Raw genomic sequence first — 17,296 nt, forward strand, 5'->3', positions numbered from 1 at the left:
GAGGAGGAGGAGAAGGAGGAGGAGGAGGAGGATCTGTGGAGACAGGAGCAGAACCTGAGGTGACAGTTTTGTTTACTAAAACCTAAAAGCCTAAAACTTACTGGTTGCATCATTGCATAATCTGATCAATCTGAATCTGTCAATCACTTTCCCCCCTCTTGTTTCTTTTTTCCTTCAGATTAAAAAGGCTCCAAAACAGGAAATCTATGAGAAACTTAAAACATAAATACAACAACAGATAGACACAGATAGATCACAAATAAAAATCACTTGCATTTGATTTTGATTGACAGAGGAAGTCCTGGAGCCGATCAAATACCGGTTCTGATCGGTGAGTCTAATTAAGCCCTCTCTGTCCTCTGTCTTACAACCGAGGACACATGTCTTTATAGTCCTTGCATACAATCACCAATATTTTAGAGCTCCCCCTAAATAGCCGTGTTTCCACTGCAGGAGTTCCTGGTAAAGGGAGGGGGTAGGAACTTCTACAGGAACCGTTCTCTCACTCGGCCCTCTCAGTGGTCGTGTTTCCACTGCAGAGTCGGACCCCGCGGTGACGTCATGACTTTCCATCGCCGCTTAATCGCTGTGCGACAGTTTGGACCGTGACGTCACCCAGGCAGGTCACAAGCACATGCACAAAAATCATAACAACAACGAAGAAGGATGGAAGGAGCTGAGGCGGTAGGCGCGTTTCTGGTTTGTGCACATGGCGGTTGATTGTAATCCTGATTGAGTTTTTTTTTTTTTTTAACTTTTCACGGCATTGTTTTGTGGCGTGATGGATCCCCAGTGTGTCGAGGTGCGCTGATATTTTCATTTCGCCGCGATGACTCAAACCCCCTCTGAATCTCCTCGGTGCTGTAGACTGCATCAATGTCTGCACCTCATCGTCGGTCCATTTGTGTACATCTTCCTGCTGTTTTCTTGTTGTTTACAGCGGTGTCTGCTAGGCTAATGCTCCCCTTCTGCTCCCCCTTTTAAAAATGCCGGTTGTTTTGGTGCTTTCTGGTAGCGTCAGAGCTGCTCTAGCTTTAGCCAATCAGCGCCGGGTTAACCTCGAGCCCCACCCAGGAGCTTTTCAGGGCCGAACGGAGTACCTACCCTGGAGTAGGTACTCCGTTGGCCCCCGTAAAAGTTCTTGTAAATGGCCCTGTGGGGGAGGTTCCTGCAGTGGAAACACGCACCAACGGGGCTGGCCCCGTAATATTACCCCCAAGTTCCTGCAATGGAAACAGGGCTATACATTCATTCATGTGAGAAAGTACCTGTTTAGATCCCAAATATACGGCCAGTTTATCCAAATGACGGCTGTTTAGAAGTTTGCTGCGATGATTTTCAGAGAAAGACTGGGACATCACAGAGACAGCAGCCGGTCTGCAGAGCTGCTCGGCCGGCCAACCTCCGTCGTCATCCCGGGGGAGAAAACCATCGCTAATTAACTTACCCGCAGGTTTTTAGAGGTTTACCACCGGCTGGTTTCATTATTTTTAGGAGATAAATGTTGGTCTCATTGATGAAATCTAACAATTGTGGGCGGAGTCATGTGACATCAGGACAGAGTGGGCGGAGTCAGGTAGCAAACAGCTGATTTATTGTCTTGATTGTACAAACTCATGCAAAGCTTCACAGCAGCGACGACTCAAAAGTCAAAAAACTCGTCAAAACAACTCGTTAGGAACAAAGCTCATGCTCGGTCCAAGGACGACGCCGCGGTTTCCACGACAACACGGCGTCGCTCGCTCGCTCGCTCTCTCTCTGCTCTAAGAAAAAGCACACGGTAGAAAAAACACAAGGGGGACGGGCGTCATGGCCGCCGCCGCCCGGTTAAAATACAGACTGACCTCTGACGTCATCAGAACAGGGACGACGTCATCGCAGTGACATCATCGTGATAAAACCAAACATGAAAACACGTTTCCTACATTAAAAATAAGAAAGCTACCAAAACGTACTCTATTATGGAGAAATTTTGTGTAAGTGAATTGTAAACGCCTCTGACTGTCTTTTGTTTTTTGTTTTTTTTTTGTTATGTGTTTTTGTTACTTTGTTGTATTTCCAAGTATATAGACCGAATCACCTTGTTGTTTACATTCTACTTCCGGGTAGAAAACCAGCATGTATCAATAGTAACGAACGAGAGTTTAGCTATATATCATATTTTTCACACCCTATCACCGTTTAGACAAATCTGAAATGATTGAAGAAACATTACTATTTCTGTGCTATGTGTTGTATTTATTCAGTTTGGGGGAATCACAGTGTCTAGAAAGCATCAGTGGCTGCAGCTGACAGGGACAGCTAACGGTAGCTAAGCTAACGGCGGTAGCTAAGCTAACAGCAGGACGTCAGCTGTTAAAACCCTCCCGTTGTGGGACACGACATGAAACTACTCCAGTTAGCTCAGTCATGTTGGAACTCAGATATCCGCTGGAGAAAATATTTTTCATGGAGCGTTTATTGAGTCACTGAGTTATTAAAGTTAAACAGGTAGCTAACCGTTAGCCCGGCTAATCTATGATAACCATGACTAATTACAAAAATGTGCGCACGTAAATAGTAATGTTTGTCCAATCATTGGTTTTATAAACTTTACAAACATCAGATTAGTCTAAACGGTGATATAGTGACATGAACAATTAGATAAATATAGTGAAACTCTCGTCCGTCACTATTGTTCTCATGCTGGTTTTCTACCCGGAAGTAGTTGTAAACAACAAGGAGATTCGTCCTATATTGATGTACTTATGTATGACAATCTCTGTCGCACAAAAAAAAAGAAAGAACACGTTTCCTCCTGGAGCTTTATTGTGGCGGGGCGTCTACAGGAAGTGAGGTCACTGTGAGGTCACTGTTCTGGTGACGTCATCCGTATCCGAGAGGTCGTCCACCTTAAGACTTCACCTTACAGTCTGTGCAACACACACACTCACACACACTCTCTCTCTCTCTCTCTCACACACACACACACACGAACAGTTCATGCTGTAATAAATAAAAACATCCAGAAGCTTCTATAAACTCAACTGTAGAATATATATATATATATATATTTATATATATATGTTTATAATATCTGTTTATATATGTGACTGTGTTTAAATATATCTGTAAGTAGCTTCGTTATCACCACGTTCGCTCCGTTAGGCCCCGCCCCCTCCCCCTCCCCCCACCTGACCAGGTGAACGACAGCAGTGAATCATGGGAAGGAGGAGAGGACAGAGATACGTCGTCGCTCCGTCCTGAGCTTCGTCTGCCAGGAGAGCAGAGACCAGCTCCACAGGTATCCCAGCATGCACCTGGGACACTGTCTGTCACTTCCTTTCTTGTCTTGTCTGATATTTCTGTTTTTTGAATTGACCCTTTAGCGGCCTTGACCCCAAACTCTCTCCTCATTGGTTCAGTCCGAAACAAGATGGCGGCCGTCTCCCTTTAGGACTCGGCTCAGGGTGAAACGGCGACGCCCCGGTCAGGATGAAGAAGGAGGAGGAGGAGGAGGAGGGAGCGACGTTTTCACACGGAGCTGCAGACGGACGGATACATTCACCCTGGAGAGCAGACCACGGAACGACAGAACAATGATAGATAGATAGATAGATAGATAGATAGATAGATAGATAGATAGATAGATAGATAGATAGATAGATAGATAGATAGATAGATAGATAGATAGATAGATAGAGGTGGAGGAGGCAGAGGAGGGGTAAGGCATCTCTCCGTCTCTCTGTCCTTCTCTCCATCAGTCTGTTTGGTTTCTGTCCCTTTAGTAGCTCAGAGTCCATCTTCTTCTTCTTCCTGCTCCTCCTCTCCTCCTCTGCTCTTCCTCCGGGTGATGGAGGGATGAGGAGGAGGAGGAGGAGGTGGAGAACAGACGGTGAAGCGTCTAGGTGGTCAGTCCTCTCCTCTCCAGCTCCCTGGTCTGTTTCAGCTCCTTGATCCTGAACACAGATACAGATACACACAGTTACACACTGTTACACACAGTTACACACTGTTACACACAGTTACACACTGTTACACACTGTTACACACAGTTACACACTGTTACACACTGTTACACACTAGGGGTGTGACCTTGTACACGTGTAAATGTTTACACGGAATGAAACTGTAAACGTTTAGTAAAAAATCCCTAAACGCCTACATTTAGGAGGGGCTGGGTGAAAAATAGTCCTGCACACTGTCTTAATTTAGAGAAAACTATGATTTAATAAAATGATGCTGTGACGCGCTTCCCTCCTTCAGACAAAATGTGTGAGTGCGTTTTTTTTTTCCTTTTTTCCTTGTCTTTTTTTTTTTTTTGAGAGCGAGTGTGATGGCGCCGCCACGCCGGGTCAAACATTGCTTTTCTGGTTGCCAAAATATATTCTATGCAAATATAGCCTCCCTAAACACAAACAAATAACCTTAAACGGATTGAAAGGGGTGTCTAGAGACATTAAAGGGATAGTTCACCCTAGAATGATATTTCGCTCATTATCTACTCACCCTCATGTTGACTAAGGGCTGGAAGAATTATCAGAGTCCACCGTCCCTTCTCTGAGTTACAGGGGGTCTCGGCGTAGCAGTGCATTTCAATGCAACGGTTGCAAAGGGACACCAGAGCTCTTCGTAAAAAAACACACACAAAAAAACATCCAAATACCTCCATGATGCTCGTATGTAATGTCCGTCTTGTGCTGAAGCCCCAAATTGCGTAATTGTCCCGAAAAAAATTAAATAAGTCTATAAAATCTCGCGTGATTCGCAGTAACCGCACTGACGCCGGCGCAAATCACGCGAGATTTGGACGGACCAGGAAGAGGAGCTTCGAGAAGCTTCCGCTACAAACAAGCTTAAAATATAGACCTATTTAATTTTTTTCGGGACAATTACGCAATTTGGGGCTTCAGCACAAGACGGACATTACATACGAGCATCATGGAGGTATTTGGATGTTTTTTTGTGTGTGTTTTTTTACGAAGAGCTCTGGTGTCCCTTTGCAACCGTTGCATTGAAATGCACTGCTACGCCGAGACCCCCTGTAACTCAGAGAAGGGACGGTGGACTCTGATAATTCTTCCAGCCCTTAGTCAACATGAGGGTGAGTAGATAATGAGCGAAATATCATTCTAGGGTGAACTATCCCTTTAAAGACGCCTCTGGGCTGGTTGCTCCTGCCCGGTCTGTCCACTCCTCTCATCCGCACTTCAGCACCTGCCCTGGGCTGCACCGTGTCGGCTCGGCTCGCTCCTCGTTTTAAATGACTTGTTACTCATTTTAAAAGTAGCGTAAACAATTTACTGTTCTGTTACGGTGGTCGACTCTGAATGCTCACCGGGCGGATCTCTCCAGTAACGGTGCGGTGCGTGTCGGGGGGGTGTAACACCGGCACGGTGGCTTGCAGTGGCTGCGCATAAGGCTATCTCTCCTCCTCTTTCCTCTCCCCTTCCCTCCTCTCCTCCTCTTCCCTCCTCTCTCATCTCCCTCTCTTCTCCTCCTTCCCTTTCTCCTCTCCTCCTTTCCCCTTTTCCTTTCACCTCTCCTCCCCTCTCTCCCTTTCTCCTCTCTTCTCTTCCCTCTCCTGCTCTCTCCTCTCCCCTCCTCCTCTCTCATCTCCTCCCTTTTTGGCTGCTAAAGGTCAAAGGTCTCCCCTCCTCTTTCTTCTTTCTCCTCTCCTCTATCTTGATCCCTCTCTCCTCTCTCCTCCTCCCCTCTCCCCTTTTCTTCTCCTCTCCTCCTTCCTTATCTCCTCCTCTTTCCTCTCCTCTCCCCTCCTCTCCTCTCTTTTTGGCTGCTAAAGGTCAAAGGTCTCCCCTCCTCTCTCTTCTTTCTCCTCTCCTCTATCTTGATCCCTCTCTCCTCTCTCCTCCTCCCCTCTCCCCTTTTCCTTTCTCCTCTCCCTTTCTCTTCTCCTCTCTTCCTTCCTTATCTCCTCCTCTCTCCTCTCCTCTCCTCTCCCCTCATCTCCTCTCTTTTTGGCTGCTAAAGGTCAAAGGTCTCCCCTCCTCTTTCTTCTTTCTCCTCTCCTCTATCTTGATCCCTCTCTCCTCTCCCCTTTTCTTTCTCCTCTCCCCCTCTCTCCTAGGTTCTAGTGTAATATGTGAGACTAGTTCTCTCCATTCAGTGATTATAAACTTTGGGCCTCGGTGGAAACACAGACGACAACAGGAACCTTTAGTTCCTGGAAACACAGTTGGGTGGAAACGTGGCTAATGAATCCGGTTCAGACCGGTTCAGACCGGTTCAACTGTTAAAGAAGCTGCTGAAGGAGGGAGGAGGAGGAGGGGAGGAGGAGGAGGAGGGGGTGAGATATCTGGTTTGAGACACTTCCTTCCTCTTTCTATTTTATCTGCATCAAACAGCTGCAGAGACAGAATGTGAGAACTGCTGCTGCTCAGTGTGTGTCTGTGTGTATCTATGTGTGTTAGTGTGTATCTATGTGTGTTAGTGTGTATCAGTGTGTATCTATGTGTGTTAGTGTGTATCAGTGTGTATCTATGTGTGTTAGTGTGTATCTATGTGTGTTAGTGTGTATCAGTGTGTATCTATGTGTGTGTTAGTGTGTATCAGTGTGTATCTATGTGTGTGTTAGTGTGTATCAGTGTGTATCTATGTGTGTGTTAGTGTGTATTAGTGTGTATCTGTGTGTATCAGTGTGTATCTCTGTGTGTCAGTGTGTGTCAGTGAGTGTGTTACCTGTGTCTGCAGCGCCTCAGGAACCTCATGATCTTCCTGGCCGCCTGGTCCTGTTTCTTCGTCAAGAACGACCCCCTGGAAACCAACAGAGCATCAACACCTGCTGCTCATCACCAGTCAGCATCAACAGACCCAATCTCCTTGTTGTTTACATTCTACTTCCTGGTAGAAAACAAGCTGGAATGTGAATGAGATCAATAGTAACGGACGAGAGTTTAGCTACATATCATATTTTTCACACCCTATCACCGTTTAGACAAATCTGAAATGATTGAAGAAACATTACTATTTCTGTGTGTATGTTTTGTGTTGCTATGTGTTGTATTTATTCAGTTTGGGGGAATCACCGTGTCTAGAAAGCATCAGTGGCTAACGGCGGTAGCTAAGCTAACGGCGGTAGCTAAGCTAACGGCGGTAGCTAAACTAACAGCAGCAGTTAAGCTAACAGCGGCAGCTAAGCTAATGGCAGTTAAACTAACAGCGGTCGCCTGCTAACAGCAGCACCTAAGCTAACGGCGGTCGCTAGGCTAACAGTAGCTAAGCTAACGACGGCAGCTAAGCTAACAGCAGGACGTCAGCTGTTAAAACCCTCCCGTTGTGGGACACCACATGAAACTACTCCAGTTAGCTCAGTCATGTTGGAACTCAGATATCCGCTGGAGAAAATATTTTTTCATGGAGCGTTTATTGAGTCACTGAGTTATTAAAGTTAAACAGGTAGCTAACCGTTAGCCCGGCTAATCTATGATAACCATGACTAATTACAAAAATGTGCACACGTAAATAGTAATGTTTGTCCAGTCATTGGTTTTATAAACTTTACAAACATCAGATTAGTCTAAACGGTGATATAGTGACATGAAAAATTAGTCACCATTGCTGGTTTTCTACCAGGAAGTAGTTGTAAACTACAAGGAGATTCGTCCTATAAAAGATCAATGAATGAATATGTAAATGAGGCTGACTTGATCTTGGCGCTGGCCCCGCCCCCCCCGCGCGGCGCCTGCTTCAGCCTCTCGTACTCCTTGTAGCTGCGGTAGTACTGCTGGATGAGCACGGCCGCTCGCCTGCTCTGCTGGAAACGCTTCTGCTCGTAGTACGACCGGAACTTGGACTGGATCAAGATGGCCGCCTGCGTCATCTTCTTGTAGAGGGCGTACTGAGAGGAGGAGGGGGAGGGGGAGGGGTCACACTGTTAGAGTCCACACACACACACACACATACAGTAACACACTGAAGACAGACATCTGAGGTGTGGAGAGAAAACAACTAGGGCTGCCCGATAAATCGTATTTCCATCGTCATCGCGATGTCGACATGCGCAATAATAAACACATCGCGTAACGTTGCCTGAAATGCGATTATTGCGTTTTCATCCCCCCATGGACACGTTCCGCCACAGTCACTCACACACGCACACATCACACAGTTTAAAACGTTGATTAATGTTCACAGTTACCTGTCTAAAACCAGTCGGCCCTGTTGCTACTGGCTTTCTTTTTCCTTCTGTGCCCGCGGTCGGGTCGAGAAATGCTCGTGAGTCCGAGATTCAACACGCCGGTCTGGTTTTACAGTTATTACAGGCAGTACACCCGTTTATCACCAATAAACACATGTCCTAGTTTCTATGTCCTGTGTCCTGTGCTTGTCAGTCAAAGAGGCCACGCCCCCTCCGTCCTGTGACCAGGGCCCTCATTTATCAACCGTGCGTACACAGATTTGTGCGTAATGAGTGCGTAAGAACATTCCTACGCAAAGTATGGAATTTATCAACTTGTACTTGTGCTTAGGAACGTGCGTAAATTTAAGCACAACTCTGACCATGCGTACACACAAAATCTAGTGGTAGAACAGTGAAACTACAAATAGAACCTAGTGGAGGAGTAACAATGTTCAGCAATTTCAAACTTCACACATGTTCCCTGTTTCCTAATTTAAAAAAAATCTCAATTAGTAATTTAGCAGACAGTTTGAATGATTGGTGTAACAAGCTATAAAAGTATGCAGGTAGATTTGTGTCGTTATTATTCAATCAAAAAATATATTTTCAATAAAAAAAAAACTTTTTTTTATTATTGAAGTGAATGTTTTTTTTTATTGAAAATATATTTTTTGATTGAAGAATAAAGACACAAATCTACCTTCATATAAAAGACAGCTTTTTTATTTCTCAGTGATCTTTCCTCTGACCAAACAGAATTATCAGCTGTTGTTACTTTCTCCTACGCAGCATTTTTTTCTTTTGTTGGCCACACCTGCATTTAGTGTTCCAAACAGTATTTTTTGGTTTGATTCAACTTCTCTTACAAGTACCTCAATCTCGGTATCAGAGAAACTCCTCTTCTCCGCCCTCTTAGCCATGATTTTGGTGTGGGGAAAAAAATCCATTCACGCATTATTAAAGGGATTGTTGCTACCATATATGGTCAATTGGAGGCGTTTTTGAATGCAAATGACCCTAACCATGGTGGTTAGGAACAAGTGGGATTCATCATCACTGATTACTTACTAGTGTGCGTACGACCGGTGTCCGCACGTTTGATAAATACGGATTTTTTTGTACTTACACACATTCTAAATTTCATTCCTACGACAGAATTTAGAACCTTTTCTACGCACTGTTGATAAATGAGGGCCCAGGTGAGTTTACAAACTGGCAGTAAACAGAGCTGACTGTTTAACATGAGGGACTGGCTCCCTCTAGTGGTCGGTGGAGGAACTGCAGCTCCCTGCATCACTACCAGATCAATGACATCATTAACTGTAGCTCCGCCCTCACAAGGCTTTTCACATGAGGTCAGAGGTCACAGACACACACACTCACAATCACACACTCACTCACACACACAGCGGTGAACTGACTACACATCACTACACCTACACGTCAGCCATATTACCTTCAGAGCTATCCATGTTAGCTAGCCAGAGAGAGAGAGACACAGCAGGTTAGTTCAGTGTTAGTGAAGCTGGACAACAACACACACTTACACACACTAACACACACACTAACACACACACACCTGCTTGTACTTCCTGTAGCACCTCTGGATGACGGCTGCAGCCATGTCCTGCTGCTCCTTTAGCCTCCGGCCCTGAGGGACGACACATGATTAGCTGCTGTAATACACATCAACTGTTCTTAATGGGGTCTGATCAGTAATAAGGATTCACAACCAGGGCATAAACCTAGAACAAGAAGGGTTACAAACAAGAATTATCCATTATTAGACTACACAAAGTACCACTACATAAAGATATAAATAATTTAATAGTTCAATAGGTAGGCTACGTGTGTGAGCAGTAATAAGGTGTTTCTTCACCTGTTTTTTAAAACTAATCTTCCCTTCAGGAAGGGAATTACATTTTACGAAAGCTCTGTAGAGTAGTGGTCTTAAACATTTTTTACATCAAGGACCCTAAATTGACACAAATTAGACCCCCATTTAAAGCAGAAGTGAGTGATCCGGTCGTTTTCGCTAATGCTGCGTTCCAGGCAGGCTTTTGAAACCGTAAGTTACAGCTTCAAGTCACAACTTACGACTTTGTAGCGTTCCAGGCAACCCACTCGTGTTTTTCCGACCTGTTTTACCGGTGAAAGTCACTATAACGGCCACTCGTAACTTCTGACCCGTGAACTCGTACCAGATCGAACTGGTACCACTTCACGGTCGGAAAAATACGAGTTTCCTTGAACGCACCATAACAGTCCTCGTCGCTACGTCGCCACATTCACGGCGTTCCTTGGCTGCACACACAGCCCTGCATGCCGTTCTCTCTCCTCATTGGATAAAAACTGTAGGATACGATAAATGTTTTCTCTTCGGCTCAGAGCAGAGCAGAGTGACTGACAGACCCGTGTTTCAGACCAAACACTCTATAGAAGTGATTGCTGTCGGAAGATACAACTATTTAAGACTTATATTAACACAAATATATCACTCACTTCTGCTTTAAGCAAACACCAGAAATACACAAATATTTGTTCTGAGATTGAAGATCGTTACTTTTTTGTACATGTTCAAATTAGGGCCAAAGGCGTGAAATTTTGGAAATATTTTGAGAAATTTCTGGAAAAAACTGATACAATTTCTGCAAAAATGTATAAACATTTCTAAAAAAAAATAAATAAAAAAGAAGTGGTAAAAATTCTAGAAAAAAAGTGGTAAAATATCTAAAAAAAAAAAAAATCTAGAAGAAACTGATAATGTTTTTTTTTTAAACTTCTTGAAAAAGTGGTAAATTCAAATAAAAAGTTATAAAAATTCTAGAAATAGTGGTAAAAAAAAAGTTTTAAAAAATATTCTGGAAAAAGTGGTAAAATAACAATAAAAAAAGTTATGAAAAAATTCTAAAAAAAAAAGTGGTAGAATTTCAAAATAAAAAGTTTTTTTTTTAAATTCTAGAAAAAGTGGTTAGGTTAATATTAATTAATTAATTAATATTAATAATTTTAAAAAATGGTAAAAATGTCTCAAAAAAATTCTGGAAAAGACTGCTCTGTTTGTTGATATTAGTTTCTGCTTCAGGAGAGGGGGAGGGGCCACAGTGTGTGTGTGTGTGTCTGTGTGTGTGTGTGTGTGGTTGTGAGACCTTGTATCTCCTGAAGGCGTTCTGGTGTGTGTGTCTGTGTGTGTGTGTGTGAGACCTTGTATCTCCTGAAGGCGTTCTGGTGTGTGTGTGTGTGGTTGTGAGACCTTGTATCTCCTGAAGGCGTTCTGGATGATCCTCGCCGCCTCGTACAGCTCTCTCTGCTCTCCGTCCGTCAGCGTCAGCAGAGCGAAGTCTCTCTCCATCTTCCCGTTGGCCGAGGCGTTCAGGAACTCCGCCCACGCCGCGGACGAGGGGGGGCGGAGCCTCTGGAGCGCCAGAGCGCTGAGAGGCGACGGGGGACACACACGCCTGCAGGTGAACACACACACAGACACACACAGACTGTAAGTACTCACATACTCCAAATGGAAACACCACATAATCAATGTAAGGACAAAAACATCCAAAATAACCACAATAATGTATATAAACAAAGCTAAACCCAACATAACTGACATATTTAGGGCCATATCATGACATATTGTGGAAATATAAGCCGTAACATGTATCTATTCTGCCTGGTTTTGTCTTGTTTTTTTTATCTCCGTCCTGTAAGTGCATTTATCTTGATGTAAAGAGGGTCAATTTCATACAATGGTGTGTACATAATACATTGATGTATACAAACTTTGTGCAATATTGGACACGCATCTGCAAGTGCAGTCGTGTGCTATGGGATAGAGCAGTTTAAGTCGATCCTGCACTTTATTGGGGCATCGTGCAATTAAATTAAATTCAATCTCGCACTTATGCACTCGTCACTTTAGCAAACAGCACTTTAGCACATAGCACTTTAACTAGCACTGTAGCACTTTATAACTTCTCAGTAATCTTCTGGTCCCCTTACCCACTCTTTTAACCGTCTTTGGTCAGTTACCTGCTGGTTTATGTCCTTCATATACTGTATGTTTCATGTAAGATGTCAAGGTGTTTTGTTGTCCTAGTCCTGCCTCTTGTACTTTTTATCGTCAACCTGCCAATGGGACTGGGGATGGAAATGAGCCACTTGGCTACAATCCCACATATTTACATGTCAATGTCCACCACTATGTACTGTTTCCATTTAAAAAAAAATAAATAAATCTGAAATCTGTAAAAAAAAAAAAAAAAAGGCACAATACGCCATGGCTTCAGCTTACACCTTCTTGGTCCATGTTTTACTGACTATTGAATGTTTTATAACACGTGATGAGTTACTTCAACCCGTCTATGGACACACAGGTGGTTGATGTGTGTGTGTGTGTGTGTGTGTTACCTGGGTGTAGAGTGTGTGTGTGTGTTACCTGGGCTGGTGTGTGGTTGTGTCGACCGTGTCCAGGTATGTAGCCAGCCAGGTGTCCTGTATGGAGGTGTGTGTGGTGTTGTCTCGTCTCTCTCTGAGCGGTGACTCCGCCCCCCGGGGGAAATCCTCCTGTTTGATTCGCTCCGGCGTCGCCTCGATGATCTGCTCCGCCAGCGTCGCCATGTCAACCTGTGCATGGGGTGGGGGGTGGTGGGGGCAAGGTCAGTGAAAGTTGTAACATTTATGTTCTATGTTCTACATCCTATGTGTCCTCCAGGTGTGTGTGTGTACCTGTAGCACCTCCTCCTCCTCCTCCTCCTCCTCCTCCTCTAGGTACTCATCTCCTCCGCCCTCGTTCTCGGCGTTCTCGCTGTAGCTCAGCAGCTGCTCCTCCAGCGTCGCCGCGGTGACGGCATGCACCCGCCGCCCGGCCGGCGTGTGCGTGAAGGAGTGTGTGTGTGTGTGGCCGGGGGCGGAGCTCTCGTAGTCCATGAGGTAGAGCGGAGAGTCGGTGGAGCCTCGGGGATTCAGACCTGCGATCAACAGGACAAGACAGAGAGAGAGGGGGAGTCAGGACGGAGCGGAGCCAACCAGGAGGTCACATGACCTGTTACCGTAGTTATAGAGAATTTTCAAAGTTGGAAACTTTCCATGGGAATTAACAGGGATTTATGGGAATAAATGGGAATAAATCCGAAATTTACTAAATTGATTGGTGAGGGTGAGTAAAATTTTACTCAACATTCATGTTTTTGTGGTTCAGTAAAAGAATCGATTGTTCTTACAAGAATTAAAACTTCATAAACTCACAATTAAATATGTTGAAATGTCATGTTTTTTTAATTATATTATTTTATATATGATAAAATTACCCCCAATTTCCAGTTAATTTCCATAAATTCCCAATAATTCCAATACATTTCCATAATTCCCATGGAAAGTTTCCAATTTGGATTATTTCCGAAATTTCCCAAATTTCCCAGAAATTTACTGGAAATTTCCCGCCCCTTTGCAACCCTACGTAGTTACCTGTGCTGAAGCCGGCGTCTGGCTCCTCCCCCCACATGGACACAGGGGGGAGGGAGGAGAGGGAGAGGGAGGAGGCGGAGGGGGGGGAGACGGGCAGCGAGGAGGAGGAGGATGAGGTGGAAGAGGAGGAAGAGGGGGAGGAGGAGGAGGAGGGAGAGAAGGGGGAGGAGGGGGAGGTGTCCATGGGGGCGGGGCCACTGGAGTAGGCGGAGCTGGGGGAGGGGGAGGAGGGGTCGCTGGGGGAGGGGAGGCTGCTGGACGAGCTGAGACCTGCAGAGGGGAGAGAGAGGAGCAGAGGTTACAGCCAATCAGAGAGCAGCGATCCTGTCACGTGACCACATACATCATAACTCTATTCTTAATTGTTTTAATGCTTTCCTGTGTTTCTTTCATTGTGTTACTTTTTGCTTTCTGTACTGTGTAACATTATTCTAAAGTAACTATACTCTTACTGGAGTAAAACTTCTGGCTACTCTCCCCACCTCTGTATAATAAATAGGGCTGGGACGATATGCTTTTCTCCCGATTCAATTTTTTGGATGGCGATTCGATTTAAATTGTGATTCTACGATATTGCCGATTCTCTCGATTTTTAGTCTTGAGCATTTTTAACATTTATCTGCACACAAACACTGTAGGAGCCTATAAATGAACATACTCCATTATAAAGTGAACTTAAACCCTTTTCAAAACTTGGACTCTCTGTTTGTAAAAAAGGCGAACAAATGCACATTGCACAATATTTTTGAATAAAAAAAATCTATTTAAAATCGTCAAAAAGATATTGCGATATTTATGTGAATAGATTTTTTCTCCCACCTCTGTATAATAATAGTATTTATAAAACGGAAAGGTGAAATCCAGCGATCTGATTGGTTGTTAACCGTGGTATAATGAGCATATACCACGGCTACTATTCTAAAGCCTTATCACAGCGTAGGCTATCACTCCGCCTCAGGCACGTATGACTGGTATGAATGGAAGTTGTTGTCATGTATCCATGACAACGGACTGTTGCAGTCCGTAGCAACAGACAGTTGATGTTTTTACGAAGTTAAAAAATGTAGTAAAGTAGTGTAATTGACATGTTGAAGGTGAACTTTGACCTCCAGAGGGTTAACAATGGTAGAGGGGACTGAGCAGTGACAGAGGAAAAGACGAGCTGCAGAGCTACTTGGAGCTAACGTCTGGAGAGGTGGGACTATTTTTTCACAGTGAGGCTATTTTATTGGATAATATGTATTTCTGGTTGAATAAAACTACATGAAATTGATGCGTATCCCTCTTTTATATTGCCTTTATTCGTAACCGTTTTATAAAAGCAATATATCACTCCAGTCCGTGGTATATGCTCATTATACCACTCTAAGGGGCGTTGTTCGGCCCGACACGAAGCTGTCGTGATATATTGCTTAAATATACGTATCTAAGCAACATTAGAGTGCAGTGTGTTACCTGTGTCGGGGCTGGTGGACAGAGGGGACGGGGGCAGCTGAGGCTGAGGCTGTGGCTGTGGCTGCGGTGTGTGTGTGTCCCTGGCTGGCGTGTGTGAGTGTGAGTGCGTGTGTGAGTGTGTGCGCTGTGTGTGCAGCTCCTCCAGCGCGGTGGCGAGGCGGGTGTGGCCTCGGGAGCGGGCGACGGCGAGCGGCAGCCGCCCCAGAGAGTCGGGGATCCCCAGCGCCAGACTGCTCCAGCTGTAGAGCAGCTCGGCCGCTCGCTGGTGGCCCAGAGCACACGCCCACATCTGCAACACATGACGTCATCAACAAAAATGGTTAGCCAACCGATAAATTAAATCAAAAGAGCCGTGAAGCACTATATTATTGTATTGTTTGTTTGTGTGTCTGTTAAATGTTCTGTTGTTTCTGTTTGGGACCTAATTCCCTTGTTTTATCTATTTCATCTTTTCTTTAATGTTGTAGTCTATGTGCCTTAGTGTCTCTCTCCCAGGTTTTTAGTCTATGTGTTGTGTGTTTGTCTTCCCTGTTTTAAATCCATGTGTAGCTACCGTCTACCATCAAATAGGACCACAATGGAAACAAGCCTTTGGGCTTTATTGTGTTTTAATCCTTTTGAACACTTGTCTAATGTTGTTCAATAAAGTTTCCCATCAATCAGTCAGTCAGTCAGTCAGTCAGTCAATCAATCAATCAATCAATCAATCAACCAACATGGGACACCTCAGTGCATGTCTGTATGTGTGTGTGTGTGTGTGTGTACATTAGGGATGTCACCATTACTTGCTATCACAATTAACCGCGGTATTAAAACAACACAATTAATGAATCATCATGATTCCTAAATACCATAACTTTCCAAAAAAGACTATGTTGGAATCATAGAGGCAAATAAACCCCAAAATAAAGGTAAATGCACAGATACTGGTTTAAATTAAGTTTATCTTCCTAATGTAACATTGAATCGGTAGGAATTTAAATGTTAGCGTGTCATTTGTAATAAGTAAAACAAACTAGAGCTGCAACAAATAATCACACAAAAACCGATTATTAAATTAATCGTCAACTATTCTGATAATCTAATAATCAGTTTGAGTAGTTTATTAAGGGAAAAAAGCTCCAGATTCTCTGATTCCAGCTTCTTCAATGTGAATATTTCTGGTTTCTTTGTTCCTTTATGACAATAAACTGAGTCTCTCTTTGGTTTATGGACAAAACAAGACATTTGAGGACGATGTCGTCTGGTGGTTTGAGAAACACTGGTTGATGTTTTTAACATTTTATTGAGCAAACAACTAATCGATGAATCGTTTAAATAATAGACAGATTAATTGATAATGAAAATAATCATTAGTTGGGGCCCTAAATTAATGTATAATAATCATATCTAGGAAATGTATAATAATGACGTCCCTAGTGTAAATGTGTGTGAGTGTGTGTTACCAGCGGCGTGCAGGAGAAGTGGTCGACGTTCAGAGGATCAACTTCCTGTTCCAGGTCCAAACTGTCGCTGTTCACACTCCTACAACACAGACACACAGACAGCGTCAGTCAGGATGTGTGTGTGAGAGAGTAAATACTTTACTTACTTTACTTTATTTGTTTATTTGGGTGGGACAGTGCACATCAATGAACATATAAAAACATGTAAATGTGCCGGATTATAGCAGCAATGCTCATTTCCATCTGGAGTCCCAAAACATAAAAACAGTACAGTTATATACAGATATATACGCGACATGACAAAGCAGACAACAAGATAAACAACAGGTCAGATAATCAGGCCAGTAGTGGAACCTAAACAGTTTGAGAGATGAAGTGCAAGGTGCAAAAGTGCCGGGCCAAAGTGACAGGTGCTAGAGTGCAGGAGTGCATCATGGGTACCAAGTTGTATTGCACGGTGCCCTAAAGTGCACATCAGTTTAAAGTGCCAGGTGTATTGCATCAGATATTACCACATACCACATATTATAGCAACTAAATATTCTATTCATATTCACGTTTTTGTTGCCGGTCTCACTCAAACACTGCAGGTATTACACAACCGCATCCTGACTAATTATTGCACACGAACCAGCCATAAACATTCGCACATATAACTATAACTCCATTATTTCAGACATACCGGTCACAAACATTCACACATAATAAAATAAAATAAACGTGTGTGTGTGTGTGTGTGTGTGTGTACCTCCAGTGGATCAGAGTGTGTATCAGGTGTGTGTATCCCTGTGCAGCAGCCAGGTGCAGCAGAGTCATC

General features: G+C 43.9%; 1 protein-coding gene across 1 annotated transcript in view; it reads right to left on the reverse strand.

Moving 5' to 3' along the window:
* Positions 1-2,477: 2,477 nt before the first annotated feature.
* The window catches only part of camta2 (calmodulin binding transcription activator 2), a 41,131-nt gene continuing 26,312 nt past the window's right edge, over positions 2,478-17,296 (reverse strand). Inside the window, exons 15-25 of the mRNA XM_083992359.1 lie at positions 17,228-17,296; positions 16,480-16,558; positions 15,035-15,323; positions 13,580-13,849; positions 12,842-13,083; positions 12,552-12,739; positions 11,373-11,577; positions 9,699-9,770; positions 7,644-7,837; positions 6,679-6,753; positions 2,478-3,938 (exon numbers count right to left, since the gene is read on the reverse strand). The exon at positions 17,228-17,296 is cut by the window's right edge and continues 194 nt beyond it. Coding sequence (XP_083848485.1) covers positions 3,884-3,938; positions 6,679-6,753; positions 7,644-7,837; positions 9,699-9,770; positions 11,373-11,577; positions 12,552-12,739; positions 12,842-13,083; positions 13,580-13,849; positions 15,035-15,323; positions 16,480-16,558; positions 17,228-17,296 — 1,738 coding nt within the window. The 3' untranslated portion in view covers positions 2,478-3,883. The remainder of the gene's footprint in view (positions 3,939-6,678; positions 6,754-7,643; positions 7,838-9,698; positions 9,771-11,372; positions 11,578-12,551; positions 12,740-12,841; positions 13,084-13,579; positions 13,850-15,034; positions 15,324-16,479; positions 16,559-17,227) is intronic.

Source organism: Trachurus trachurus (genome assembly GCF_905171665.1).
Source record: "Trachurus trachurus genome assembly, chromosome: 18".
Lineage (NCBI taxonomy): Eukaryota > Metazoa > Chordata > Actinopteri > Carangiformes > Carangidae > Trachurus > Trachurus trachurus.